The 27,396-nt window shown below is 35.1% G+C and overlaps 1 protein-coding gene across 2 annotated transcripts in view; it reads left to right on the plus strand.

Moving 5' to 3' along the window:
- Positions 1–27,396, plus strand: part of PGAP1 (post-GPI attachment to proteins inositol deacylase 1) — a 73,375-nt gene that overhangs the window by 26,126 nt on the left and 19,853 nt on the right. For both annotated transcript variants that reach the window (XM_065930909.1, XM_065930911.1), the window contains exons 7-18: positions 103–169; positions 1,791–1,896; positions 2,547–2,602; positions 5,075–5,158; positions 8,994–9,040; positions 9,430–9,481; positions 15,150–15,227; positions 18,543–18,618; positions 25,151–25,224; positions 25,329–25,380; positions 26,105–26,171; positions 26,545–26,653. In XM_065930909.1, the coding sequence (XP_065786981.1) occupies positions 103–169; positions 1,791–1,896; positions 2,547–2,602; positions 5,075–5,158; positions 8,994–9,040; positions 9,430–9,481; positions 15,150–15,227; positions 18,543–18,618; positions 25,151–25,224; positions 25,329–25,380; positions 26,105–26,171; positions 26,545–26,653 (868 nt within the window). The remainder of the gene's footprint in view (positions 1–102; positions 170–1,790; positions 1,897–2,546; positions 2,603–5,074; positions 5,159–8,993; positions 9,041–9,429; positions 9,482–15,149; positions 15,228–18,542; positions 18,619–25,150; positions 25,225–25,328; positions 25,381–26,104; positions 26,172–26,544; positions 26,654–27,396) is intronic.

Here is a 27,396-nt window from a genome sequence, read left to right on the forward strand (position 1 = left end):
TGTCTATAGTCCATTAATTTTTTATGTTTTTTATCAAAGTATATGTTTGTATCAAAAGTATATTTTTAAAGAAAGTTTCATTTGTAACATTTTATTCTTCAGGTGTAAACAATTGCAATTGACTACAATTCGAGCATTCTTTGATCTTATTGATGCTGATACTAAACAAGTATGTATTTTTAAACTAAAAGTTACTTCATTGAAGTAAAACATTTTGTTAGAGAGTTGAAAAATTTAATACATTTTTTTACTTGGATGATAGTAGAAGCCTACACCTTACATTGACTGTGATTAGTTTCAAATGGAAATATCTTTGTTTATCTGTAATCTTTGATCACTAGTAATAATTAAGAATGCAGTAAAATTGAAAGAATGAAAGATACCATAAATCTTCCTCAGTTCTTCCCTTTTACTGCTTAACATTTGATATATGTCCTTCTTTTTTTGGGGGGTGAAGGGACAAGGAAATGGCAACCCACACCAGTATTCTTGCCTGGGAAAAATCCCATAGACAGAGGATCTGACTTTCCTGGTGGCTCAGATGGTAAAGTGTCTGCCTGCAATGCGGGAGACCTGGGTTGGATCCCTGGGTTGGGAGGATCCCCTGGAGAAGGACATGGCACCCACTCCAGTACTCTTGCCTGGAAAATCCCATGGATGGAGGAGCCTGGTAGGCTACAGTCCATGTGGTCACAAAGAGTCGGACACGACTGAGCGACTTCACTTTCTCTTTCTTTGGAGAAAAAAGTTCCTTTTATTTTTCACATTATTTGTCATTATGGCAGGTTTTGGGAGTTCTTTCTCCTGAAGGCTCTAGTTCTTTGAGAGACTGTTATGTGTAGTTTCTTTCTCAGTAGCTCTCTAGGTAATGCTTTCCTTTTTACTGTGTCTTAACCTTGCTCCTGTAGCATTTTCTCTTAGGAATAAGGTAGTGTATTCTTTTCTTTACTCCTTCAGAAAGCTGCATAACTATTATCAGAGAGAATGATTGATAAAAGAAAGACACAAATTGATCCATTTTACCACATTTTAAATCACAAGATGCCATATTTAAGTTAGTGTATTAAAGTAAATCAGTTTTATAGGTTTAACACTGGTAATATTGCAATTGTATAGTCATGGAGTGCAAACATTTTTCAGCTTTTCAACATTGTTTTAATTGTGACTGTTTAGCTATGGCCAATATGTTTAGGAAAAACCCCATTTCAGCTGATAACAGATGAATTTCAGAAGGTATATATTTTTAAAATGATATATCAAACTAATTTTAACAAATCATATCTTGTTTTCCATTAAATTCTAAGATGAGAAAACCCTAATACTAGCATGTAATAAATTATAATTTTGGATGGATAAGTGTTTTACAGACGCATTTCAAGGGACAAATGAGAAATTTTTGACTAATACTGTTAAGAATCAAAATACTATGAAACTGAGCTTTTTCACAAATTCACTGTATATGATAGACTAGACTAAATATTCGATAATAAAATGTTAGGATATTTTACTAAACATTAGACATTAAAATGTTGGGATACTTTCCTGCCTCTCAAGAAGCATTCAGTTTGGGTAGAAAAACATACATACTTACAAGGGAACTATACTCAAAGGGTAAGTAGTCTCCCATTAAGCACTTAGAACAGTGCCTGGACCAGAGTAACTGTTGACTTTATTTTTATTGTAACTTCCCTGGTGGCTCAGCTGGTAAAGAATCCACACTTGAAACAAAGTTTCATTATGTCATCACAATGGATATAAAAGGATACAGAATATATCAATGTTCTTTCTAGATAACTCAAAATCCCAAGAAGAAATTGTCGGTTTTGAATCACCATTTTATAAGACACCCAGCAAAACACTTTGAGGAAAATCCAGCAATAATTTCTGACTTAACAGGTTGGTAGTAATAACATTTTAATTTTAAGTATAGTTTTGGATATTATTTAGGTAAATTTGTCATTAGCAGATAAACTCTTTGTAATGCTTCCAGTGTTATAGTCCTATTATATTTTATTTATTTCCCTGTGTTGATTTCTTATGAGGTTCTTGACTGAGAGAAAAAATTAAAAAGTGATTTGTAACATATTGCTGATAAAAATTTTGTACTGAAAATAATATGACAGTAGCTAAGTTTAAAAGAGTTAATTGCCTCTCTTCTCCTGACAGCCACATAAATAAATGCTGCGTTATTCTTGACTTAGTTTCTTGGTAACATTCTTTAGTCTTGTGGTTTAATAGCATACCTTTTGCTGGTAAATTTTGTTTTTAATATGTATTTCATACTCTACTTAGGTTGGAAAATATTTGTTTACTTCTGTTGATACTTCTTAGAGTTACACACCAAATAGTTTTTAAATGCTTCACTTGATCTGAGTGCCCCTTGGTGATGAGTATATGGAGAACATCTCCTTGGATTTTGTATTTTTTAAATAGCCAGTATTCAGGAAGATGCTTTTTTCAAATCCTGTTACGACTGAGAAGTATGCAGTAAAGAAATCACTTAATATTTTTTAAAAAGTCAAATAAACTAATTTCTTTTACCTTAGGGACATCTATGTGGGTTCCAGTAAAAGTGTCCAAATGGACATATGTGGCTTACAATGTAAGTACACCACCAATGGATTTAACAATTTTTTTTCCAAAATATTTTAGATTTCCCTTTCAAAGTTAGACTTTTTAAAGAAGATAAGCACTTGTCTTTTTCCCATCTTAAATCAGTTTAGTAATAATTCCCTGATATCTTGTCAGTGTTCAATTTTCTAGTTTTATCATAACTGTCAAATTTTTTTATTGTTTCCTTGTTTTCTAGTTTGCTTAAATCAGGTTACAAACAAAATCTACATATTATTTGTTGATATATCTCTTACTCCTCTTTAAATTTCTAATACCTCCTTTACCCTTTTTTTCCTTGCAGTTTATTTGTTGGGAAAAAAAAAAGTCATTTGTCCCAGAGTTTCACAGTCTTGATTTTGCTGATTGCATTCCCATAGTGTCATTGCATATATTCCTTTGCCTACTCCTTCCTCTGACTTGGTAGTTGAGTCTAGATGCTTCATCAGATTCATATTTTTGTTTTGCTTTTCTTTTTACTAGACTCGTCTTTTTGTGATGTTAGCAGCTATTATTGATGAAGAAGGCGTAGAGTCATTAACTCATTTATTGCAAAAGCAATAAGACTATGGTTTGATTATTCCTTCTTTATTAATGAAATACTATATAGAAAACTTCTCATCTGCTAAATTTATCTAGAGTGGAGCAAATAGATTACGAAGGAAAAAAATGATAATTCTGTGTATCTTTGGATATTACATTTACTGGTTTTCAGAATAGTTAGTTGGCTCACCAACACCCTCCATCAGTGATCATAAGATTTTGGGGGGGGGTTCCTCTAGTGTTATTATGAGCTCAGACATTTTTGTGTTTCTTTCTAAACTAAAATACTAAAATTGTCCTGTCTTTGATACTAAAATTGCTATTAAAACTATACAAGCAACTCCTGCAGCTCAATTCTAGAAAAATAAACAACCCAATCAAAAAATAGGCCAAAAAACTAAAGAGACATTTCTCCAAAGAAGACATACAGATGGCTAACAAACACATGAAAAGGTGCTCAACATCACTCATTATTAGAGAAATGCAAATCAAAACCACAATGAGGTACCATTTCACGCCAGTCAGAATGGCTGCTATCCAAAAGTCTACAAACAATAAATGCTGGTGAGGGTGTGGAGAAAAGGGAACCCTCTTACACTGTTGGTGGGAATGCAAACTAGTACAGCCACTATGGAGAACAGTGTGGAGATTCCTTAAAAAACTGGAAATAGAACTATCATATGACCCAGCAATCCCACTTCTGGGCATACACACCGAGGAAACAAGATCTGAAAGAGACACGTACACCCCAATGTTCATCACAGCACTGTTTATAATAGCCAGGACATGGAAGCAACCTAGATACCCATCAGCAGATGAATGGATAAGAAGGCTATGGTACATATACACAATGGAATATTACTCAGCCATTAAAAAGGATACATTTGAATCAGTCCTAATGAGATGGATGAAACTGAAGCCCATTATACAGAGTGAAGTAAGCCGGAAAGATAAAGACCAATATAGTATACTAATGCATATATGTGAAATTTAGAAAGATGGTAATGATAACCCTATATGCAAGACAGAAAAAGAGACACAGATGTATAAAACAGACTTTTGGACTCTGTGGGAGAGGGCGAGGGGGGAATGATCTGAGAGAATAGCGTTGAAACATGTGTATTATCAATTGTGAAACAGATCGCCAGTCCAGGTTGGATGCATGAGAGAAGTGCTCAGGGCTGGTGCACTGGGATGACCCAGAGGGATGGCATGAGAAGGGAGGTGGAAGGGGGGTTCAGGATGGGAAACACATGTAAATCCATGGCTGATTCATGTCAATGTATGGCAGAAACCACTACAATATTGTAAAGTAATTAGCCTCCAACTAATATAAATAAATGAAAAAAAAAAAACCCAACTATTCTGTCTTTGACCAGTGGAAGCTATTTCAGTGTAGGCTCCTGGATCTTTTTAGTATAGCTGCTGTCTAGTTATCTTTGATGTTTTCCTCAGTCTAGTCTGAGATAGTATTTTAGCTCATTGTGTGACACTTCCCGTCCCAGACCTTGAATCTGGCTTTTTCTCAAAGTGACTCTTCCTGGTTTTTGGTAAACAGTATCTAAAATCCGTAACTCGGGCACTCACAGTTGTTATGAGTAGTGAGTTATCATTTCTAAGGCTTTTCCAGCGAACAGAGCTAAGACATGTCAGATCATGAGGCCAAAAACCAAACCCAACAAGAAAAGCATGCATTTATATTGATGCTTCCAAGACAAGTTCAGGTGTACGGAGTTTGTACTGTTTTGCGTCTATATCTTCTTTTCATTCCTAGAGTAATGGTTCACAACACCAAGAATGATAGAATTAAAATAATCCATTAGAATTCATTAGAGTAATTATTTATTACTTTGTCTGAATTTTTGAATTATGAAATTATCTACTCATAATAGTTTTATTGTGTCTTCCCTCTTGTTTTTAGGAATCTGATAAGATATATTTTACATTTCCCCTTGCAAATCATAGAAAAATCTACACTCATGTCTATTGTCAGAGCACCATGCTGGTAAGATAATTGGTACACTTTTATGTAAATTTTAAAGGCTGACTATTGTTTATTTTTAAAATTCAGCTTAATGGATCTCATCTTTAGCTATAAACTATTATTAAACCAATTTAATTGAAAAACATTTATCTGGAACAGAGTATTGATTGAAAAGTACTGATCAAAATGTATCTGTAACTGGTATACTGTTAGCTTGTACTTTGCCTCTAGCTTAGGTTTTTCACCCTTTCTACCTTAGTTTCATTGTGTTTAGGATGAAGGAATTCAGTTCAGCGTTTTTTTAATTCTAAAATTATGTTAGTACTTTAAAGAACAGATACATTTAAGCAAAACTGTTCTCTGTTTTTTAAAGTAAATCCTGCTTTTTCATTGACTTCCATACTGAAATTTGGAGTACATTTTATACCAAATATTCTCTAAAGTAGTTTAGTAACTTTTTGTTACAGTGTTACCCAGATTTACAGTGTCAATATGATGATTTTGTGTATTTCTTTTTAATGAGTACCTACTATGCTACAAATATGTTATATGCTTTAGCATCTTTTCTTATATTAGGACTGTTTAATAATTTATCGACACTTCTTGCTTTCAGGAATTTGCCTCCCAGTTTGGGTGCTTTGCTCTCTATTCTGATTTTTTCCCCTCATACCCTAGGATTCTTCACTTTATGTTTACATCTTTCAGAATTTAAGTTTCCTCATTTCCCTTTTGTTGGATTATTTGTGTTTTTTAGGACTAGGATCTAATATGTCACTTAGTTGGTTGATATTGCCATTTGATATATAGTAAAGTCAGACCAACCTAGACAGCATTTTAAAAAGCAGAGACTTTACTTTGCCAACAAAGGTCCGTCTAGTCAAGGCTATGGTTTTTCCAGTATGGGTGTGAGAGTTGGACTGTGAAGAAAGCTGAGCGCTGAAAAATTGATGCTCTTGAACTGTGGTGTTGGAGAAGACTCTTGAGAGTCCCTTGGACTGCAAGGAGGTCCAACCAGTCCATCCTAAAGGAGATCAGTCCTGGGTGTTCATTGGAAGGACTGATGTTGAAGCTGAAACTCCAGTACTTTGGCCACTTCATGCGAAGAGTTGACTCAGTGGAAAGGACCCTGAAGCTGGGAGGGATTGGAAGCAGGAGGAGAAGGGGACGACAGAGGATGAGATGGTTGGATGGCATCACTGACTCGATGGACATGAGTTTGAGTAAACTGTGGGAGTTGGTGATGGACAGGGAGGCCTGGCATGCTGTGATTCATGGGGTCGCAAAGAGTTGGACACGACTGAGCAACTGAACTGAACTGAAAGTCTTTAGAAGAGTTGGTAGGCAGACATTGTGGGCTAGATACTAGTGAATACTAATTTTAGTGGATTTGCTACAGTTTTGCATCTCTCAGCCTAAAATTTGGATGAACAGTTTATCCCAAGAGAATCTGGCCCTGAGGGTGATGGCTTAAAGCATCCACACTATTCCAAATAAAAATGGCAGTATTGGAAAAATCTTTGCCAAAGTGCAAATATATCTTTGGTTCATTGGAGGATCCCTTTTCTGTAATAAGGTCTATGGATATGTGGAGAATTTTTTAAAATCTTTTCCATTTTTATCATAGATGTTTTCAAACATATAAAAGTAGAATGTAACTGTTACACAGCTTTAACAGTTATCAACACTCTGCCATTCTAATGTGATTTAATCCTTCTTCACTTTTTTTGGCTGAAGCATTTTTAAAGCAAAATTCAGGCATTTTATCCATACGTATTTCAGTCCTTCTAACAGATAAGAATTTTACACATTATTATAATATCATTATTTTACCCACCAAAATTAATTACATATTCCTTAATGTCATATGGTATCTAGCCCATGTTCACTTTTCCTTTGTTCATTTAAGTTTTAAGTTGGCTTATTTGAGTCAGAATCCAAAAAGTACATACATGGCATTTGATTCATAGATCTTATGTCTCTTTTATAACAGTCCCCTCTTTTTTCCTCCTATGCCATGTATTTTTTTTGGGGGGTTTAGTTGATTGTATTCTTGTGCTATCTTTTAACATGTATTTCTATCCATTATGTTTTCTGTAAACTGGTAGGTAGGTAGATATAGAATCTTGAATAAATTTTTTTTTGGTAGGAGTGTTTTATAAGTAGAGCTGCATACTTACCACATTGTTAGGTAAGTGGTTGTCCCATTTTGAGTGACAAAAAAAATCAGTGCACTGAGTTTTCGGTGAACTCAGGTCCTACTGGCATGATCCATTATCAAGTTCTAATCAGTCCTTCATCTAATGATTTTAGCAGCTGTTGAGGATGCCATTTTTTTTTTTTTACCATAGATAGATATTTTTTTAGATCTATAAATTTTATGATTAAGTAGCGTTTTCTTTTCTGTATACTTCAGGAGTTAGCAAATCCTGAGTGACTTTCTCTGATTTTTAATACAAGCTTTATAATTAGCTGAGGTAAGAGTGTTTACTAGATAACCTGAAGTTGTTCTTTTGACACCTTCTAGGTTTTAACAACACAGTGTCTTAGGGTTGGTTTGAATAATACTTTATTCAATCTGTTAGTGACTGAATCAGAATTCCCTAGACACCAAAGTAAGTAGTTTGGAATATTGGCAGTTTTCATAATAAAGGCTATCTTTGATACAGGCTCCTTTAGTAGCTGCGAAAACCAGTCGTACAAATGAGTTGATCTTGAGAGGTTGCTAGGTTTTCTTTGTCTAGGCCCATGCAGTTCTCTTCTGTTGCTCTGATTTGTGATGTCATGTTTTTGTACTGGGAAGCACAGACAACTGATAAAGAAGTCAGACAAGTATTTTGTCAGCAGTGGAGAGTAGAGAAGTACCACAGTGTTCTTGTTTTCTTTCAACTTACTTTTCTATATTCTTGAAAAATATCTTAAAATTTTATTTAAACTCCATGAGGGCAGAGACTCAATCTGCTTGATTTATCATTTTTCTTTAGGGTTTAGCATCATTCCTTGGCTCCGGATTAGATTTTATAAATACTAGTTGAATGAAAACGTTGGTACTTTTATTGCCCTGTCTATATACTAAGGGACAATGTATCTAGCTGTCTCAGCAGTGTTTCTTATTCTCTTATGCTCTGGTAGGAATTCAGTATTGTTAGATCTTGGAGCACTGCTCTTACTACTTCATTAAAAGTTGAAGTGACAATCTTTGGTCATACTGCATTTAAATAACTGAAGCTGAATATGTAATATTGTTAAAATACCACAGCCATCTCTGCAGTATTCCCAATCTGCACTAATAAAGTTACAACTAAGCTTTAGGCTTAAACCCTTAGAATTGTGTTTCAATCCAAGCACAATCTCAGTTGCATAAAAGTTACCTTCTAGTAATCAAATGAGAACTCAAATGATAAACTAAAAAGCTATATTAGATTATTATTTTTAATTACTTGTCTTGGCTCTGGCTTTTTTCCCCCTCTTTGTATGAAAGTCCACTTGTAGTTCATTCTTATTTTTTGTTAAAATGAGGTTACTTTCTTTGTAATTTCTATCTAATTAAAGCGTGGACATTGCTGAACTCTAAATGTTTGTTCAGAAATTAGACTTGCTTAGCAGTATGCTATGAAAAGATTACCCATCGTCTCATCTCTTGTACTGCTGCTCCAGGTTACTTGCTTACCTGTTTGTTTAGACTTCTTTGCCTACCATTGACCTGTTTGACTTTTGAGACCATTTTGAATAAATTTCTGAATAGCAAGTTATCTTATGTTTCATTATGCCTACTGACCCTATCATAAACAGTGAAATGCTTATTTTATATAGTTATTTTCTATAATATTGTGCTTTGTTTTGTGTTATTAATCAATAGGATACAAATAGTTGGATTTTTGGCTGCATAAACAGCACTTCTATGTGGTAAGTGTTTTAAACATAAGGCCTTTAGTTGTTCATTTTCTCAACATAAGATATACTCAAATTACACTTTCAGAGTTGCTTCAAATATACTTACTGTCATTTTGCTACCGTACTAAATTATAATATTGACTTTAAAATTAAAAATAAATAAAATTAACATACTAGTAATTTTTGCAAGCATTGGTAATTGGTTGCTAGGAAAAACTACTTTCTGTGCCCAAAAGGACTATGTGGATAAAGCGTATTGTGTTAGACTTACCAGACTTGACTTCATTAGAAGTGTTTCTGATAGGTCCATAGATGGTTTCTTGTTGTTCTGATGCTTATTGGTAATTTATAATACTTTAATATATTTGTCCTTTAATTATATTTTCATATGTGTTTCCAAGCCGGCAAGGGGTTGATTTATCATGGAAAGCTGAACTGCTGCCAACAATTAAGGTAAATTATGGCTTTAGAATGTTAATATCCAGGTGAAAAAAATATTTGAACATATAGGAATATACAGTATGTTATTTGATTAAATTCATCTAGGTAATAAATAAATTTTGAGATTTGCTAATGTACATTTTAGAAATATTTTCTCTAGAACTACACTTAACAGAGAATAGCATGTTTTTTTTTTTTAGCTTTCATAGATGAAAACAGATCATCAATCCTAAATAAAATTAAATCTATATGTTATAGCATTATAATAAAAGATAGATAAACTTTAAGATTTAGTTTGAGAGTTTGTTTAGAATGGTCTGTCTTAAAATACTGAGTTGAGTATACTTAGAATTTGTTTGGGGAAGTAAGCATCACAAAAAGACACAAAACAGATTTCAATTTCAATATTATCTGTGGCTAAACCCTTCAGTAACTATCTACTTTTATCTAAGGTTCCATAGAATTTATTTAATAATTGCTAGTGATTTCCTTAAGCAGTTGTGGCAGGTCAGCAGTCTTTACAAAAGGTTAATTTGCATCCTCAACAAAATCTGTTGTTGAAAAATAGAACAGTTCTAAAATTTGATATTAGAAAATGTCTGTTCTAATTTCCTCATTGTATTTATTACACTGGTAATCATGTGCTAGAATTGGTAGCTTTTAGTCTTCAAATAAATATATAGTTTAAAATATATTGTCAAAAAAATTGTCATAATGAATATTATATTCATACAGTTGTGCAGTCTTCTGGTTGGTCCTGGTCATCTCCCAGCTCCAGTTATTTGTTCTCATGAATGTTTGTTTATCTTTATATATAGTCAAGTCTGTACTGCACCAAGGAGAGGAATGATGACAGAATGAATAATTGCAAGTCAGTTACACTTGACTTTGGAATGATTGGAGTGATTTTTTTTCTGTCGCTTTGGTCAGTCTTATTTGGTGCATATTTATTCATGTGGCTTTGTCTTGATATGACAAATAACTGATTTCACTCCCAAGAACATTTTTAAGGTCTCTCACTAGTTCTATCCTAACTGTCTACACTGGATCAAAACAAAAACAAAAGTAATAGGATGTACTTACTGACAAGTCATTGATAAGGTATATTAAATATTTCCTTGAATTTTCAGTTTGGATATCCTCTTCAGTCTGTAATTTAAGAGCTGTGCGTGCTAAGTCACTTTAGTCGTGTCTGACTCCTTGCAACCCTGTGGACTGTGGCCCTCCAGTCTCCTCTGTCCATGGGATTTTCCAGGCACGGATACTGGAGTGGGTTGCCATTCCCTTCTCCAGGGGATCTTCCCAACCCAGGGATTGAACCCACATCTCCTTTGGCTCCTGCATTGCAGACAAATTCTTTACCACTGAGCCACCGTGGAAACCCAATTTAAGAGTTAGAAAGAAATAAATGATTAAAAACCTGATAAAATGTTATTTTATTACTGTTTTTAAAAAGTTAACTCTTAAACCATAATATTTTAATATTATTTTTTAGTCTCAAAGATTAAACAATGTATTGATCTAGTTTTAGTCCCCTGTGTTATTTTTTTCTAAATGTAAGAAACATGGAGTAGGAAATGGCAACCCACTCCAGTATTCTTGCCTGGAGAATCCCATGGACGGAGCAGTCTGGTGGGCTTACAGTTCACGGGGTCGCAAAGAGTCAGATACGACTGAGCGACTTCACTTTCACTTTCACTTTCAACCCTCAGCTGCGAAGACTTTCAGCTCTTGTGTTTGGTATTGACGGTTTTCTTGAGTTCTCAAAGACCTGTGACCATATTTTTTTTAAGTTGCCTGTTTTCTAATTGCATCACTTTACACACTGCTGTCTAATAATATGTGGTATTTAGAATGCCTTCTTTATTATTTTGAGCAGCCATTGCCTGTATTTTCTTAGCACCTCCTTGGTTTTCTTACATGAACTCATCTGACAGGGAAATGCAGCTTTTTTGTTTGCCCTCTCTACAGACTGGACCGTCTGAGTCAGTGTTCTAACTGATCCCTAATGGTCTCTGAGCTACTGCTCTACCAGACTCAGTACTTATGTGCTTCAGGAATTTTTCGGTAGAATTGGTCCTATTAGGAGACTCTTGGTGTCACCTTTGTTATCTTAAAAGCTGGTCCCTTCGCTGAGGCTCTTAATTTTTTAGAAAACTTGATGTTATTTCAGCTGAAAAAAATTGGCAAAGCTATTTAAAAAATTGAGGGAAACCATTTAAGAAATTGGAAAGTAATTGCAAACAACATTGGGTAGTTGTGACTTTCAGTTCCATGTCAGTTGAATTTTTGTGCTCTTTTCCCTGTGTACGTGGTGGTTCTATTTTTCTCCAATAAAACTTTTTATAATTAAAAAAAAAAAAAAAATGTAAGAAACAGCTGTCCGAGCAGTAGGAGAACAAGTTCTTCCCTCTGCCTACTTTTTATAGTGGATGCTATGAGAAAGTGCTGGGCGGCATTAAAAGCCTGCTGGATTTGAGGAGAAAAGAGAGAAGTTAGAAAGGAAGAATTATAATCTTCTGCTGTCTTAGTTATTCTCAATTGAAGATGATTGTAATTATTAAATGCAAATAAACTTTTCCATTATAATGAAAGTCAAAATTACATATATATATTTGTGTGTGTTAGCCATTTATAAAAAGCACACAAAGTTACTTTGATGTGAAGTTGAAAGGAAAGATTGAAGTAAAAAAATTTTGTGAGTTCTATTCTTATTTATGTCTTCTCAACAAGGGTAATGTCACATGAGAATCACACCATTTTGAGCACCTCTGCTGACTGAATTGTTAATAACTAGATGGAATCGTCTAGCAAAGCAGTTTAGGGCCTTCAGAGCACCAATCATATGGAGCTTTTCTGTCATGGTACAGTGAAGAAGTTTCTAAAAACACACAAACTACAGCACGCTGACAATTTCGCGAGCCCAAATGGACTTATTGCTAAAAACAAAATAGTTACCTTTGGAAAGAAATCTAAGTTGTGTGAGAAAAGTTACCTTGTCACTCTTTTGCCTAAATTAAACATAGCACCACAGCTTTGCCCCACACACAGCAGCGGAAATTGAAGGGTTTCTGACGTCCAAACACTGTTATTTGTTTTTTTATGTGTGTTGCCTTAGCATTAAGGTAATTTTTATTTTTAAAACACTGAAAAATTTTCAAACTTTGTATTAACCTTACCTTTCAATGTAGCAATTTCATAAATAGTATCTTGCCAAATTCCTACTGATTTTATAACTATATGGGAGCTTAACTTTATAAGTAAATGTACTTTGACATTCTCATATCTTTTTAAAGTATTCTGATCTGAAAAATTGAAAGATTGAAGGCAGGAGGAGAAGGAGACGACAGGATGAGATGGTTGGATGGCATCACAGACTCAGTGGACAGGAGTTTGAGTAAACTCTGGGAGTTGGTGATGGACAGGGAGGCCTAGCGTGCTGCAGTCCATGGGGTCACAAAGAATCAGACACGACTGAGTGACTGAACTGACTGACCTGAAAAAAAAGTTCTTGAGAAAAAAAATTTTTCTTGAGAGTAACAAAAGCTCTCAGAGTGGATAGCTACACAGATAGTCATGGTTCTTTCTAATTAACTTATCTTTCATATTGTCTACCACTTATCTGGTTGGTCTCAGTTGCCTGGAGCTTTGGCTGGTGTGGTCCTCTTGTGTGTGTGCACGTGCTCTGGCTTCCCAGGTGGCACAGTGGTAAAGAATCTGCCTGCCAATGCAGGAGGCTGGGTTTGATCCCTGGATCGGAAGATCCCCTGGAGTAGGAAATGGCAACCCTCTCTAGTATTCTTGCCTGGAAACTTCCATGGACAGAGGAATCTGGTGGGCTATAGTCCACGCGGTTGCAAAGAGTCGGACATGACCGCGCACACAGGCACGCGTGTGTGTGTTCAGTTGCTGTGTCGTGTCTGACTCTGCAATTGTAGCTTGCCTGGCTCGTCTGCCCATGGAATTTTCCAGGCAAGAATACTGGAGTGGGTTGCCATTTCCTACTCCGGAGAATCTTCCTGACCCAGGGATTTAACTGCATCTCCTACATCTGACAGACAAATTCTTTACCACTGCGCCACACGTGAAGCCCCTGTCACTTTTTAATTTACATTAGAATATGTAAGTTGGCTATAGAGACTTTCTTTAATCAGTTGAGATGCAGCCCAGGAGTTTATTTATTTATTTATTTTTTTAGTGGAGTGCAGTTTATTACATTGGCGGGCCCAAGGCAGAGTCTCCTCTTAGCCAAGGACCCCAACCAGCATTTGTGAAAATCTTTTATACCCCATGTGTACGTGTCCAAACCCACCACCCCAAATCCCTTGAGGTTTACAAAGGAAGGGTAAATACAATCACAATAACCCCATCATTCACGTGTTATGTGTTCAAACAGTTAATAATCAAGAAGCCTGCGGTTATATTCCAATCAGTTAATAATCGATAAACCTGTGGTTACATTCCGATAGATACTGTCCGGAGGCAGGGGTGATTAGTGTCTGTTTTATCTTAGGTGATGAGTAACCTGGATACGATCTTCAAGGTTCCGCTGTCCGGAGGAGGTCTTATCCTTCCGTTGTCATTCCCACAGGCACTAAGCAGAGAGTTCAGAATCCACTGGAGAGGTGGCCGAGCATGATCAGCACAGACAGGCCTCAGATGGAGTCCAGGCCCTATGAATTCTTTCTTCATTCCCCACTCTTGATGCTCTTAACTCATATTATGAGCACCATTCACAGGGATATATTGCACCCCGGCTCTCCAACAGCCCAGGAGTTTAATAAGCACTCCCAGGTGAATCTGGTCAGGTTGTTTGAGGACCACTCGTGATAGTGTGCTTCAGATTCTTAGTCCAGATTGCCCACATGGGTGCTTCTGAAGAACAGTGGAGAATGTTAAGTGCAGAAATTTCTTAATGCATAAGATTGTTGCAACATATAACTTACTCCCATTTCCCACATCTATTGTCAGAAAAAAAACAAACAAACAAACTTGAAAACTATATTTGGTAGGCTAGCTTTTCATTAAATAGACCAGTCTCCTATCTAGTCATTCCTCAAAATATGGACTGTAAGATAAGGCCTTAGCTTTGAGAAGAGAAGAGATGCTCATTTGGTGAGGTGCGTTGTTAGACTTGCGTAGTTCATTCGTGTCACTTACTGAACAAGTTCCAAGGGATGATGTTCATACATCATTAGCCAGCAACTGTTTATTACATGAGCTAGATCAGAATCATTTCAGATTAAGTTGCAATTGTTCTGTCATATTGAGCATCCATTCAACTATTGAGTGCTCTTTGTCATATATCACCAAAATCAAATGCAGAAATCATACTGTAATATTATACAAAACAAGTAGACAAATTATAAGAGACCATATCTGGAAATAATTTTGTAAAATAATTAATTTAGTGTTACATTTCATTTGTTTTACTTGAAGCGATATAGTTCAGGGAATATTTGGCAGTCCATATTAACTTAATTATTAGAAACTTGACATTCAGCAGGTTCATTGACCTGAAAATGTAAACGTGGGCATTTTATGAAGTACTGAACATAAAGTTTGAAGTCAGTTTTTTGTAACTTACTAAATAAGAAATGGGTTTGTAATTTATCTTTTAACATGCTTTAAGCTCTGTATATCCTAAATAAAATCAGCTTTTTTTTTCATCTTTTTTTAGTCTCTGACGTTAAGACTTCAAGACTATCCATCTTTGTCTCATCTTGTTGTTTATGTACCATCTATTCATGGAAGTAAGGTAACAAGCAAGAGTCTGTTATCAGAATGTTTCTGGGATACTTACGCTAAATATTTAAGTCATTTTTTGATACATTCTTCAGCATAGCACTTACCTAAAACATCTAAAATAGTGGCTGGGTTGGTGATCCACTTAAGACTGTTTAAGTCATTGGGATCATCTACTCTGACTTGAACTAAGCAGAATAAATCCAAGTCTTTTTGTTTCATGTGGGAATTATTTCTACTTTATCAGTCTTTCAAAATATGTTAATTATTCAATACCCTTTTATGTGCCAAAACTCTGTGCCAGGAATCATAGGAGGCACACAAAAGAGGAGGACATGAACTCTGTTCTCAGAAAGCTTACATACTGTTGGTAGACGGATAGAAATATATTTGATAGCCAAGGGTAGGGGAAAATGAAAGAGGTACCCAAAAATGTATAATACAAATCAGAATATTGCAAATCCTTGAAAGGCGTTAAAGGGGGAGATATCTCTGACTGATGAAATCACAAAAAATGTTAGTTTCAGGTGACATTTAAAATTACCTTAAAGGATAGTTAGTGCTTTTATAGACAGATTGAGTATTCCAAACCTGGGCTATCTGCTTTGGGAGCCATTAGCACATGTGACTATTTAAATTTAAATTAATTAAACTTAAAGTAAAAATTCAGATCCTTAGTTGTACTAGCCATATTCCAGATGCTCAATAGTAACATTATTGCAGAAAGTTATAATGAACAACATCTTTGAGACATAAATAGTAAAATCAGAGCATGGAAGGTGTAGTGTATGTTTGGAAAATAGTGAATAAGTAAATAGTTTTAAAAGGATAGCTACCATGGATAGAAGAAAAGTAGTGAAAGAAAAGTCTGGAAAAGTAGTTCATGGCCATATTGTGGACGTCCTTCATTGGAAGATTCAGAAGCCAGAAGGGAACCAAAAGATTTTTCACCATAGTAGTAATGGGATCAGAGCTATTTGTTTTGGACTGTGAATCTGTTTATGGTATAGGATGGATTAGAAGCAAGACAGACCAGGCACCTGTTAAGGGGTTTTGCAGGCTTGTAGTCGTGCATTGGGAGTAGAAATAAAAGGATGGTAATTTTTGAGAGAAGTAGGCAGGGACATTTAACCCAGCAAACTCATCCTTCAACATCTAACCTAAGTGTGCCCTGTTTTCCTTTTATTGGAGTAAAATGTTACTCCAACTCCAATAACCTCTTACTTAGTCCCATATTTTGTTTATAAGTTCTTTGAGGAATATTTTACACTGAATTATAATTTATGTCTTTATTGCCAAACCATAGTATGAACTTATTGAGAGTAAGGACTAAATGGGTTTTACTCTGCATCCTAAACCTTTAGTGAAGTGAAATCTCTAGTGACCACCAGATATACATTCAAAATGTTTCTTGAATGAAAAAGTTAATGAGATTTGGGGCCAAAATCACTAGAAATATTTAAAGTACAAAAGAAAAGGGGATGTAGTTAGGAGTCATCTCAAAGACTGAGTCTCAGGAGTACCTTGTAATGGATTCATTGTTTTGTTTTGCTTAGCTCAAGTGAGAGGTAATTCAACATCTTCAGTACTAAAAGCTCTCTTTAAGGGTTTTTCTTTCAGGTAAGTTGGTTTTGAATGAATTTAACATCTTCCCAAACAAGGCCTTCTCTGATTATTCCAAGAAATTAATGAGCCCTTCTCAAGTAGCCAGTCTTAGCAGCCTAATAAATACGTAGTGAACACCCTTTGGAAATTAACACTGCTTACTCTAGTTGCTGCACACCCAGTCTCACAAGGATGGTAACTTAGGTCTTTCATGATTTCTGTGTCTGTTACAACCCATCGCCAGAAGGATACATGTATTTAAACAGGCAGTTTAAAAAGTTTTTGAGTCAACTGATTGTCTTAATATAGTTTTCCAAATGTAAATATGGAATTACCTGCATTTTTTAACGACAGAAAACGAAATTAAGTCCATTAGAAACTTACTTATCTGTATATTTCAGAGACAGACTCATGAATTCTTTCTTGGATAAAGGTTTATTCCGTAAAGAAATGGCCAAATTTTTTAAATAATAATAAAATTTGTATTATTTGAATTACCTGTTAAAGTGATTAAAAATTTCTTCCTATCTTAGGCAGTGTCTCAGCTAAAGACACCTATAAAAATATAATGAATAATTGTGCTCAATAAATGATTTCTCTAATCTTATAAAGGCTGTTTTTTATAATGGAAATATCTGATAGTATTCTTTGCCTTTTAATTAAAGAGGGGAAAATAAAAGCAGAGCCCCTTAGTAAATTTTTTTTCTTTTGTTTCCCTATGTGTGTGCATTCTGATAGCATCTTCCCTCATCTGTTTTTCATTTTCAAAAACAATCAAAATTCCACCCAAACAAAATAAAACAGCTTAAAATACAGTCGAAGGTGCAGTTACTGGAAAAGCCTAAGGTAGACCCCACTGGCTTTTTACTTAACAGTGCATTGCAAACTACTTGCTAGCTACAGTTAGGCATCAGATTAATTTCTTCCTCAGCTCATATAGATTAGAGTCATTTAGTTGGATTGTGGAAACAATTTTAATGAAACTGTTCTATTAGATAGCTGAGAATGAAGATCCTTACGCCACTGTGGAAATGTTATTAGACGAGAAATGTCATTATGGAAATTGCACTAATGGAGATGTCACATTTTAGGTTTACTTTTTTTTTTGAGATAGCATTTCTTTTTTTTTGTATGCAGTGAACCTCTTTTCCATCTACTATAATCACTGTTTAGCCTCATGTAAGATTAGAAGTAATCTTACATGAATAGTATTAAGCATCTGTAAATGAATGACAGTATGTCTCTAAAAGCCTTTTGTAGTCTAATTAGACTGTAGAAACATAATAAATATGGAAAATTTTAAAAGATGGAACAAGATCACATTTTATTTTGACTGAAAGTATTTGGGGATATATTATCTAAATTCCTAATTAATCTTGAATTAACTTTTGCTCTTAATGTTTTTATCCATCGTTTATGGTCCCTTTTCTACAAATACCTCAAACTAGCTACGAGAAAACTGTGCTGTACACCTGCTCTTATAGATAATACCCTCTAATAATTTATTAAGTTTTTTCACCAATTTTTTTTAGCTTAGCATCTCTCCTTGAGGAATTCATGCCCCCTAAATATAGCTGGAGAGTTGGACTGTAATAGACAATAGAAAGCCTTCTTCAAAACTGAAGTTTATAGATGTTTATTTTCTACTCAAATATCAAGTGAAGATATTTTACTGTACATTTAATTCTATTTTTTCCTAATAAATCAATGTTTTACATTCCAGTTTGTTGTAGATTGTGAATTCTTTAAAAAAGAGACAAGATCCATACAGCTTCCTGTAACTCATCTTTTTTCCTTTGGTAAGTACTTTGATTTTGGAAATTTTTTTTTTTTCTTTCAGTTTTTGGTTTCACTGGCTCTTCATTGCTGCATGGGATTTTCTTTAGATGCAATGCGTGGGCTTCCCATTGTGGTGGCTTCTTTGTTGTGGAGTATGTGCTCTAGGTTTGTGGTCTTCAGTAGTTGTGGCTCATGGGCTCTAGAGCATAGACCCAATAGTTGTAGTACATGGCCTTAGTTGCTCTGAGCCACGTAGGATCTTCCTGGATCAGGATCAAACTTGTATTTCCTGCATTGGCAGGGAGATTCTTTACCACTGAGCCAACAGGGGAGCTGGATTTTGGAAACCTTAAGAATTGTTTTTCTTTTTGGTAGAGTGTTGATTTATTTTGCCAGTTAGTTGTAATAATGCAGAGCCTTGTAACATTTTTTGTGTATATTTCTAGTATAGTTCTTAGAATAACCATGTGATGTGACTCAGTGGTTTGATTCTTGTTTAGATTTTCTGCCCATCTTTTGATTTTTTTTTTTTAATTGAGCTGCAGAGCTGTTTGTATATTTTGGAGGTTAATCCCTTGTTAGTTGCTTTGCTGGCAGATGTTTTTACCCCCTTCTGAGGGTTATCTTTTCATTTTGTTTATGGCTTCCTTTGCTGTGCAAGAACTTTTATGTTAACTTAGGTCCCATTTGTTTATTTTTGTTCTTATTCTCATTTTTGTTCTTAATCTACCTCTAGGAGGTAGATTAAAAATCTTGCTTCAGTTTATATCAAAGAGTGTTCTGCCTGTGGTTTTCTCTATGAGTTTTATAGTGTCCAGCCTTACTTTTAGGTCTTTAATCCAGTTTGAGATTTTTTTTTGCATATGATGTTAGGGAATGTTCTGATTTCATTCTTTTACATGTATTGATATCTGGCCAATTTTTCCAGAATAATTTATTGAAGAGATTGTCTTTTCTCCATTGAATAATCTTGCCTCCTTTTTCATAGATTAAGTGACTGTCGGTGTGTGAGTTTATCTCTGGACTTTCTGTCATGTTCCATTGATCTATTTTTGTGTTTTTGTGTCAGAACCATAATGTTTTGATTACTGTAGCTATGTAGTATAGTCTGAGATCAGGAAGCCTGATTCCTCCAGCTCCCCTTTTCTTTCTCAAGATTGCTTTGGCTATTTGTGGTCGTCTGTGTTTTTACATATATTGTAAAATTTTTTGTTCTATTTCTGAGTAAAATACCATTTGTAATTGATAGGGATTGCATTGAATCTGTAGATTGCTTTGAGTAGGATAGTCATTTTCACAGTATTGATTCTTTTGATCCAAGAACATGCTGTATCTCTCCATCTGTTTGTGTTGTCTTTGATTACTTTCACTGGTATCTGGTAGTTTTCTGAGTATAGGTCTTTAAGTTCTGTAGGTAGGTTTATTCCTAAGTGTTATATTCTTTTTGTTGTTATGGTAAATGGGATCTTAGAAGAAATGCTTTCAGTTCTTCATATTTGCTGTGGATTTGTCATACATGGCCTTTATTAGCTTGAGGTATGTTCCCTCTATGTCCACTTTCTGGAGAGTTTTTACCATAAATGGATTTTGAATTTCGTCAAAAGCTTTTTCTGTATCTGTTGAGATTATCATATGGTTTTTATTCTTCAGTTTGTTAGTATGGTGTACCACATTGATTAATTAGTGTATATTGAAAAGATCCATTGGTTGTTATTTAGTAGCATATTATTTAGCCTCCATGTGTTTGTATTTCTTTTTTATAGTTGTTTTTTTCCTATATTCTAATCTCATAGCATTGTGATCAGAAAAGATACTTGATATGATCTCAGTTTTCTTAAATTTACTGAGGCTTGATTTGTGACCAAGATGTGATCCATCCTGGAGAATGTCCCAGTGTGCACTTGAGAAGAAAGGGTATTCTGTTACTTTTGGATGAAACGTTTACACATCAACTAAGTCTATCTGGTCTAATGTGTCATTTGATGCTTGTGTTTCCTTGTAATTTTCTGTCCATTGGTGGTGGTGTTCATCAGTTGTTCATTTGTGTCCAACTCTTTGCAATCCCATGGACTGCAGCATGCCAGGCTTCCTTTGTCCTTCACCATCTCCTGGAGCTTGCTCAGACTCATGTCCATTGAGTTGGTGATGCCATCCAACCATCTCATCCTCTGTTGTCCCCTTCTCCTACCTTCAATCTTTCCCAGCATCAGGGTCTTTTCTAAGGAGTCAGTTCTTCGTATCAGGTGGCCAGAGTATTAGAGTTTCAGCCTCAGCATCAGTCCCTCCAATGAATATTCAGGATTGAGTTCCTTTAGGATGGACTGGTTGGATCTCCTTGCAGTCCAAGGAACTCTCAAGAGTCTTCTCTAGCACCACAGTTCAAAAGTCCATTGGTGTAAGTGGGTGTTAAAGACCCCCCACTATTACTGTGCTACTGTCGATTTCCTCTTTTATGGCTGTTAGCATTTGCCTTATGTAGTGAGATGCTCCTATGTTGAGTGGATAAATATTTGCAATTGTTATGTCTTCTTCTTGGATTGATCCTTTGATCATTATGTAGTATCCTTCCTTGTCTCTTGCAACAGTCTTTGTCTGTGTTGGGTCTATCAACATTTTAATAATAAAGTTGTTTTTTCTAAAATCTTTAGGGTGTGAGTCAGACTAAAAATGTTTTTTAAGTTAAGTACAATGTTTAGCTTCTGATTTCCTTTTTTGCCATAGTGGAAAGCAAAATTTTAAATTATTTCTTACCTCTTGTTAGAATTTGTAAAACATGCAAAAGATAGTCCATCTTTCTTGTGAAGAAGGTTAGCACAGTGAATGGTATTTCAAATTAGAGTAAGTAAAGTGTGAAGGACACTTTGTATCTAATAGTTTTTCTCCTATTGTTCATTTTGAGTTGCCTTAAATTCAGTGCTGTATTTTAAAATACTGGTTACAAGAGATACTCATTAAAGTGGTTTGTAGTTGAATGTCTAAGCAGTGTGTCCTAAAAGTGATTTATTAATCACAAATTGATGGTACACCTTCTATTTAAGAAATTTGTTTACATGTTGATCAAATTTCTTATATCTATTTTCTTAAATTCAATTTTTGATCCTATAAAATCGTTAGGAGAATGCAACATTATGAAAAACCTGGGGATGGGGAATTCGTGTAACTCTATGGCTGATTCATATCAATGTATGACAAAACCCACTGAAAAATAAAAATTTAAAAAAAAAAAAAAAAACCTGGTTATGTGTTTTAGCTGGTGCTAAATATGCCTGACAGAATCTTAACATTATATAGTATTTATTTTTTAATTATTAGAATTTTAGTAATATACTTGGTAATTATTTCAAGCCTTTTCTCTCTGTTGCACAGTGGTGGTTTGTCCTATTGTTTTCTCTTTACAAAGAAGCATCTGAACACTTGTATTTGCATATTCTTATTCAAAGGCATTCACATCTAAGTGGGTGTAATTTTTTAAATTGATTAAGGTGTTTTTTAAAAAAAGAGAAAGTAGCTACCAAGAAAGCATACCTTTTTGAAATTGGAAATATGTAGTGATTTTTTAAAACAGGTAAATGTTATTGAAAGTCCTTAAAGAAACTAAAAATAGAGCTACCATATGATTCAGCAGTCTCACTCCTGAGCACATACCCTGTTGTTCAGCCACACAGTCGTGTCTGACTCTTTGCAACCCCAGGGACTGCAGCACGCTAGGCCTTGCTGCCCCTCACCATCTCCTAGAGTTTGCCCAAGTTCATGTCCATTGCATTGGTGATGCCACCCAGACAGCGTATCTTCTGACACCCTCTTCTTCTGCCCTCAGTCTTTCCCAGCATCAGGGACTTTGCCAGTGAGTTGGCTGTTCATATCAGGTGACCAAAATACTGGAGCTTCAGCTTCAGCATCAGTCCTTCCAGTGAGCATTCAGGGTTTATTTCCTTTAAGATTGACTGGTTTGATCTCCTTGCTATCCAGGGGGTTCTCAGGAGTCTTCTCCAGCACCACAGTTTGAAGGTATCAATTCCTTGGCACACCACCTTCTTCATGGTCCAGCTCTTATAACTGTACATAACCGCTGGGAAGACCATAGCCTTAACTATATGAGCCTTTATCGGCAGAGTGATGTCTCTGCTTTTCAACACATGTCTAGGTTTGTAATGGCTTTCCTGTCAAGAAGCAGTCATCTTCTGATCTCATGGCTGCAGTGACCATCTGCAGTGATTTTAGAGCCCAAGAAGAGGAAATCTGTCACTGCTTCTACCTTTTCTACTTCTGTTTGCCATGAAGCAATGGGGCCAGATGCCCTGATTTTAGTTTTTTCAATATTTAGTTTTAAGCTGACTTTTTTCACTCTCCTTTACACTCATCAAGAGGCTCTTTAGCTCCTCTTTGCTTTCTGCCATTTGAGTTGTATTATCTTTATATCTGAGGTTGTTGATGTTTCTTCCACTTACCTTGATTCCAGCTTGTAACTTATCCAGCCTGGCATTTCTTATGTTGTGCTCAACATATAGATTAAATAAACAAGATGACAACAGACAGCCCTGTCATATTTCTTCTTCGATCTTGAACCAATCAGTTGTTCCATGCCGGGTTCTAACTGTTGCATCTTAACCCACATACAGGTTTCTCAGGAGACAGGTAAGGTGATCTGGTATTCCCATCTCTTTAAGACCTTTCCTCAGTTTGTTATGATCCACACAGTCAAAGGCTTTGGCATAGTTGATGAAATGGAGGTAGATGTTTTTCTGGAATTCACTTGCTTTCTCTGTGATCCAGTGAATATTGGCAATTTGATTTCTGGTCCTTCTACCTTTTCTAAACCCAGTTTGGACATCTGAAAGTTCTTAGTTCATGTAATGCTGAAGAGTAGTATGCAAGATTTTAAGCATGACCTTGTTATCATGGAAGATATACCCTGAGAAAACCATAATTCAGAGAGGCACATGTACCGCAGTGATCATTGCAGCACTGTTTACAGTAACCAGGACATGGGAGCAGCCCAAATGCCCATCGACGGATAAGTGGATAAAAAGTCTACAAATGGTAAATGCTGGAGAAGGTGTGGAGAAAAGGAAACCTTGCCCTGTTGGTGGGAATGGAAGACAGTATGGAGATTCCTTAAAAAACTAGGAATAAGACCACCATATGACCCAACAGTCCCACTCCTAGGCATATACCCTGAGAAAACCAAAATTGAAAAAGACATATGCACCCCAGTGTTCATTGTAGCATTATTTACAATAGCTAGAATATGGAAGCAACCTAGATGTCCATTGACAAAGAGGCTGTGGTACATATATACAATGGAATATTACTCAGCCATAAAAAGGAACGCATTTGAGTCAGTTCTAATGAGGTGGATAAACCTAGAGTCTATTATACAGAGTGAAGTAAGTCAGAAAGAGAAAAAAGATAAATATTGTATAGTAACGCATATATATGGAATCTAGAAAGATGGTAGTGATGAATTTATTTGCAGGGCAGCAATGGAGAAGCAGACATAGAGAACAGACTTTGGACACAGGAGGAGGGGTAGGAGAGGGTGAGATGTGTGGAGAGAGTAACGTGGGAACATTACCACGTGTAAAATAGATAGCCAGTGGGAATGTGCTGTGTGACTCGGGAAACTCAAGCAGGGGCTGTGCATCATCAGCCTAGAGGGGTGGGGTGCAGAGGGAGGTGGGAGGAGGGCTAAGAGGGAGGGGACGTATGTATACCTGTGGCTGATTCATGTTGATGTTTGACAGAAAACAACAAAAGTCTGTAAAGCAATTATCCTTCAGTTAAAAAATAAATGAAAAAAAGATGTGGTACATACATACAATGAAATCCCACATAATACACAATGGAATACTACTCAGCCATAAAAAGGGATGAAATTGGGTCATTTGTAGTGGTGTGGATGAACCTAGAATCTATTGTATAGAGTGAAGTAAGGCAAAAAGAGAAAAACAAATATTAAATAATACTACATACACATGGAATCTACAAAAATAGTACAGATGAACCTATTTGCAGGGCAGAAATAGAGACACAGACATAGCAAAGAGACATGTGGACACAGTGGGGAGGGTAGGACAAATCAAGAGTATCACTGAAACATATATGTTACCATATGTAACATAGATAGTAGGAAGTTGCTGTGTAACATAGGAAACTGAACCTGGTACTCAACCCAGAGGGGTAGGTTTGAGAAGGAAAGTGGAAGGGAGGTTCAAGACGGAGGGGACATATGTATACATGTAGCTGATAAACTTTGGTTGTTCAACAACAGCAAAATTAACACAATACTATAAAGCAATTGTATTCCAATAATAAAATTTTAAAAATGAATAAAGTCATTTTAAATGTTCTGTTTTTGTCCAGAATTTATTGAATGAGGATTGAATTTTTAGGAGTCCATTCTTCCATACCAAAAGCAAGAACCTATAAACTCTTTTAATATCAAAAATCTGTTGGCATTATTTAGACATTGTTTAAAGTCAGTACTTTTGTACTTAAAAAAATTTTTTTTTTTTTGGTATTCTAAGTAATACAGTACTTTTAATTCAACAGGATTGTCTTCAAGGAAAGTGATATTAAATACAAGTGGTCTGTTCTATAATATAGAGCTTCTGAACTTTGGACAGGTAATTAATTATCTTGACAATAACAAGGACTTGATTTCACTTTACTGCTTAGTTAAACTTACAAACCTGTTTTTTTGTTTTTTACTTTGTGGTCAAACTATTAGATATACCAAGCTTTTAAAATCAACGTGGTAAGCAAGTGCTCAGGAGCCAGAGGTAAGTATATTTTCTGAAAAAATAGTTTTGTCATTTGAAGAATCTTTAAGTCTTCTTCACTGGAATTTTCTATAATACTTATTTTTCCATGTAAATTTATATTTAATATATGATATTTCCAATTAATATAATAATATATTTCCAATTAATTTAACATAGACCCTTTCTAACAGTAAAACTTTTGATCTGTTTTAAATATTTGCATTTAAAAAATACTGTATATCTTGCTGTCCTATTGTAATAGTAATTGACATTTAGCTGTTTAATTTTTTCCAGTTTCATAGTACTTCCCATATGTTCTAATATCTTTTTGTAGGCCTAATTAAACATTATTATTAAAGAATTATCCCTAATTTCTTACATGTGATATAACTCTTAATGAAATGAATAATTGTATAAATGCAGATCAGCACACCTGTGTGCATGCTAAGTCGTTTCCATCATGTCTGACTCTCTTGCAACCCTATGGATTGTAGCCCACCAGTCTCCTCTGTCCATGGGATTCTCCAGGCAAGAGTACTGGAGTGGGTTGTCATGCCCTCCTCCAGGGGCTCTTCCCAACCCAGAGATTGAATTCACATCTCTTATGTCTCCTGCATTGGCACCCAGGTTCTTTACCACTAGCACCACCTGGAAAGCCCATCTATAGTTACGTATCACAGTAGCTTATATAACATTTAGTAATATAAATTTAGTAATACATATTTCCTTTATGATTTCACAGAAGAAATCACTAGTATCTATAAACTTCATATTCCCTGGTCTTATGAAGATTCACTAACCATTGCACAGTAAGTAAATCAAAGAATTTACCTTAAACTTTTGTGTTTTTGAATAATACATAGTCTACTTTGCTTATTTATTTAAATCATAGTAAAATTTTAGTGAAATTATTATAGTGCCTTTTAGTAAAATATAGGTTTCCTTTATGTAGCATTGTGCTCATAATACATATAATATTATAACATACAGTATTCTTATTTAAGCAGTGTAGAATTTAACTTTACTTGCATCAAACAGAAACCCCTTTCCACCCTCTCCCCCAACTCATATGTGTGTCATCTAGCTTCCTTACAGTATTTCATTGTGTGGTACTAAGTATTGACCTAGCCACAGTTATTTTGCAGCATTTTGTATTTGAAAATTCATTGTTTATATTTTCAGGGTTCCATCTTCCACTGATATTTCCGTGAAACTCCATATTGCTCAACCCGATAATGACAGCCATGTAGCATTACTAAAAATGTACACGTCATCAGACTGTCAATATGAGGTAAGTTATATGTTTGCTTAATTTTTAAGATTTAGTTATAGAATATACTGGAAATATTTGGATTCCTTTTTAGAACTTTCTTAGGGTAAACCAGAATTAGTAGGTCAAGTGAATAGAATCTGTCCTACAACCAAGCTTCAGTTTGACCTATTCTGTGAGCTGTTTTAGATTTTTGGAAGTTATTGGTGCTTTGATATCTTGCTTTGTGTTTCTTGCATTGAAGGATTCTGCAAGGATGTAATGGTTTTCAACTTGTGCCTTCGTGTTTCTAATACTATAGAGATAGGAAGAGCTGCATTAGTAATTTGGCTTCAAATACTGCATGCTGTCAGAATGTCCATGTTTTAACAAATATTTTATTTTCAAAAAAGTCCATGTATTGACAAAATATAGATATTTTACAATTTCTCTATGAAAGATATATTTCCTTTTCCCAGACTTTCTAATATCTAAGGAGGTATATTTATAGTAGAGATAATTAATGAACAATGAATTTCTTTTTAAAATATTGTTTTTGCTCAAATTTTTCTACATGTGCTCTGTTTGTTCCTGGTGTTATATCATGTGAAACCTATTTTTATTAAATTTACTCAGAAGTGGTTTTGCTTAGCTTTTTTTAGTACCGTACAATTGTAGGTTTGAGATTTTAAAGTACAAGTTACATAGAAAGTTGATTAATTTGTGCTTAATTTTTCAGCAAATAAATGTATAGTTTCTGGATTCAGTCATTCAGTGAATTCCTT

The sequence above is a fragment of the Muntiacus reevesi genome, chromosome 3, assembly GCF_963930625.1.
Source record: "Muntiacus reevesi chromosome 3, mMunRee1.1, whole genome shotgun sequence".
Classification (NCBI taxonomy): Eukaryota; Metazoa; Chordata; class Mammalia; order Artiodactyla; family Cervidae; genus Muntiacus; species Muntiacus reevesi.